The sequence below is a fragment of the Plasmodium cynomolgi genome (assembly GCF_000321355.1).
Source record: "Plasmodium cynomolgi strain B DNA, scaffold: 0139, whole genome shotgun sequence".
Classification (NCBI taxonomy): domain Eukaryota; phylum Apicomplexa; class Aconoidasida; order Haemosporida; family Plasmodiidae; genus Plasmodium; species Plasmodium cynomolgi.
In genome coordinates, this window is record NW_004192747.1 from 1 (window position 1) to 3,745 (window position 3,745).

Below are 3,745 nucleotides of genomic sequence, written 5' to 3' on the forward strand. Positions count from 1 at the left end.
CCTATAATATAATAATATATTTATTTTTTACGTACGTCATCATAAAGGAAAAAAATATATAAGATATATCAGTAATATAATGATATACTAAAAATATATTATTAATTGCTTTTGGTAATATAAAAACAGAACGAAATGTTAAAAAAAAAGTAATTGTCATTATATAACTAAAGTATTATTAAAAAATTTTTTGGCTCTTTTAATAAGAATAAAAGGTAGATGAATACTATAATTAGAACAAAGAAATGTACTATAGCTGAAATATTTTTATGTTACAAAACATATTTACATAACTGTATTAGTATTACATATATTCTAAAATATTTTTAAATTGTTATATACATTATATCCAAAAGTTTTATATGTATATTTGTTTTATTTACATAATATGTAATATCTTTATCAGTTAATATGTTGACAAATTACGGTAAGAAATAAATATTAAAATGACTACTACTTCACCATATATTTTAATGTCTGAGAAAAGATATTTTTTTTATAATATAAGAATGAATATATATTTGTGCTAACAATCCTCTATTTTTTATCCTAATATATATAATAACAAAAGTTTTATACTTGAAATATTATGAGTATTTTATTTAGTTGTATAATGTACTCCCATGTTAATATTTCACTAGTACCTTTTCTTTATTTTCCTATATATGTTCATTAGTTAGACCATATTTTTAAGAAAATTTGGAGAAATATTTATGCCTAATCTTAGGTATAAATTTTAATGAAAATTAGTAATTATTTTTCACAATATTTTAATTGTTAAATTGTATGAATTTTCCAGTTTTCATTTAGGTTTTATAATATTTTGAAGAATATGTGCTTTTTGATGTAACATGTATAATTCCATTATATATTTAGTGACTAAATATGTTGTTTTTTACCCATTTCCAACATTATATCAATGAAAGAGAATTTTTTTAATCCTATATGTATGATGTTATTTTTTTCCTTTTTATTTCTTTTTGATACATATATTTTTTTTTATAGTGTGTTTAAAGAGTTATATATTTATTTTATATATTATATGTTTTTCATTATGTGATATCCATGTAAAATTATTGTGCTATTAATATTATTTATTAATTTGTTTTTCACCTATTAAAATGATATATGGATTAAATTATATAAATCTATAATAGAATTCTATATTGGGGATAAAATTATGATTTTGCGGTAATTTTTACATTTAAATTTAATGGTAAAAGTAAATGTAAAAAAATATGAATTCTGCAATATTTATAGTGGAATATATATTTTAATCAATTATGACTTTATTAGTACAAAAAGTATTTTAATTCAACATGAGAAAATAAAATATTAAAGCATAGTAAAGGAGTTAGATTCATTACAAACATATAAGTTCATATACATTAGTATTGTCAAAAAATACGAAATACATTACATTAACAATTTGGATCTTCTTATTATATTTTGAGGATTATAATTACGTTATTAATTTTTTAATATTCTGACATATAACTTCTTATTTATTATTCCAATATATTTTTTCTCTTTTGGAATTTATTAAATATGCACTAAATATGTACTTATGTGCATGTTAGTTAACTTAACTCTAATAATGCTGTTAGTTTTTTATAATAATGAAATTTATATAGGTTGATATGATATATAGTTGGCTGAATCATCAGAAAACCTATCATCTGTTTCTTGGATATAAGATTGAATCCCATCCTTAGTATGTATACTATTTATGTGTCCTCTAGCTAGCCTTCGAATCCAGGAACCTATTGGTGTATACTAATATGTAAAAATTAAAATAGAAATATGTAATATATTTATTTATTATTGTTGTACATGAAATGGGAGTTCTTTTCAAGGTCATATTATGCTGATACACGTTTATAAAATATGTATATACTTTATATAATGCAGTGGTTGTTAACAAAACTGGAGCTGCACCAAGAACTGAATGGCCAACTTTTGTTCCCAATCCAGATGTTCTAAGGGTTGACGATTCATTTTGAGTATGGGATGCAATTTGTGACAATCCAAAACTATCGCCACGAGGTGCAAGACTATGTTCGGATTCTGTAAGAAGAGCATTTGATTGTTCCATTTGTGTATGACATGGTAATGTAAATAATACGTTTTTAGGATTATAGGACTTGCAATCATTGTAGATTTGAGGGCATTTATCTGGATCGGAAGCACAAAGAGTATCAAAGTAATCAAATATTGTTTGATTTTGTTTAATTTTATTATAATACTTGCATTCTTTGTCGTAGTTTCTAGCCAAAGAAACTAGGTCATTGTAATCAACATAGTAATCGTACAATTTTTTTCTTTTTTCCCAATCCGCATGATCAACCATTTTCCAATCGGGCGCACATTTTTTATAGTATGATTCTTCACTTCTGCTTTTGTCAAACGTACTCCATATCAACTGGAGAGCACTAAAACCAATATTAATTTCATAATTTATTGTATCACGATAAATAGCTCTTAATTTATCATATATCCAATAATTTAAAAGTAAAGAAACATAATAACCAGAATTTATACGACCCCATGATATAGATGTATCTAAAAATCTTAGATATTTCTTACAAAGTTGCTTCATATGATCTTTCGCTTCTCTTACGACTATTCCATTACATTTATCATCATAATTTTGTAAGTCCTGAGAATCCATGTCCATAGCATCATAAAATTTTCGGAGTATAATTCTTTTTGAGAACTCTGGAACAATTGCTACATAAAGTATAAATAATAAGAGTACACAAATAAATGTTTGTACAAAATTTTTTATTGCTATTTATATAAAACAGTGTATTAAATGAAATAGTAAAATCCAATAATTCATATGAATAAATTAAATGTAAATTACTGAAAAATCTGTAGATATAGATCGCGGTAGCATTGTATCAAATAAATCAAAATATAATATAGTTTTATAGTAAGAGTGTATATGTATATAATATTTAACCACTTATATTTTTAGAAAAATATCGTTTCTATAATAAAATATTTTAATGTGCATTTGAATTTATAAATAGTAATTTTTGTATATTATTGTAATAAGTATAATAAATTATGTTAAATATGTGAGTTTTAATGTTTAAATGAATTATTATTATGAAAATAATTTGTAACAATTATGTAGTTTTATGCATAATATATACAAAAACAAATATTCATGTAAAATATGGGAAATTTTTTACAAAAAATTATTATTGTTTTAGTAAATATAAAAGAAATTTTAAATCAGTGCAATGATTTATGAATATATGAAAGTTAAAGTTATAAAAAAAAAATATATATATATATACATAATAATGAAAGATTTATCTAATATTTTATATGTGGTATATCTTTTGATATATTTTTATATAATACATATGATGTTTACGTGCATAATTCCTAATAAAAATAATATATTCTTATTTTTGCAGAAAAAAGAAATTATACTTATTGTATAACTGTACATAAATATGAAATAATAATATTGAAATAACACCTTTTATTAAAAGCACTAAACCTTATTTTAATGTATATAAATGAGTATGGAATTTTTCTTTTCTTTTATTTATAAAATACATTTATTCAGAAGAAAAATTGTTAATACATAAAAAAACCTGTGTAATATGAAAATAAGAGTATATGTTAATGTTATAAGGATCAAATAAAGATGATGAATGTATTATAACTTCCATACATAGTAGAATATTCTTCTAATTATTATTCAAAATTTCATATGCTATAAATT

The 3,745-nt window shown here is 21.8% G+C and overlaps 1 protein-coding gene across 1 annotated transcript; it reads right to left on the reverse strand.

The window, feature by feature from the left end:
* Positions 1–1,917: 1,917 nt before the first annotated feature.
* On the reverse strand, positions 1,918–2,677 carry PCYB_002600 (CYIR protein; the record flags this gene model as incomplete). The annotated part of the gene is made up of 2 exons (XM_004227681.1): positions 1,918–2,067; positions 2,126–2,677. The coding sequence occupies 2 exons, from the start codon at positions 2,675–2,677 to the stop codon at positions 1,918–1,920; spliced, it is 702 nt and encodes a 233-aa protein (XP_004227729.1).
* Between the last annotated feature and the right edge of the window lie 1,068 nt (positions 2,678–3,745).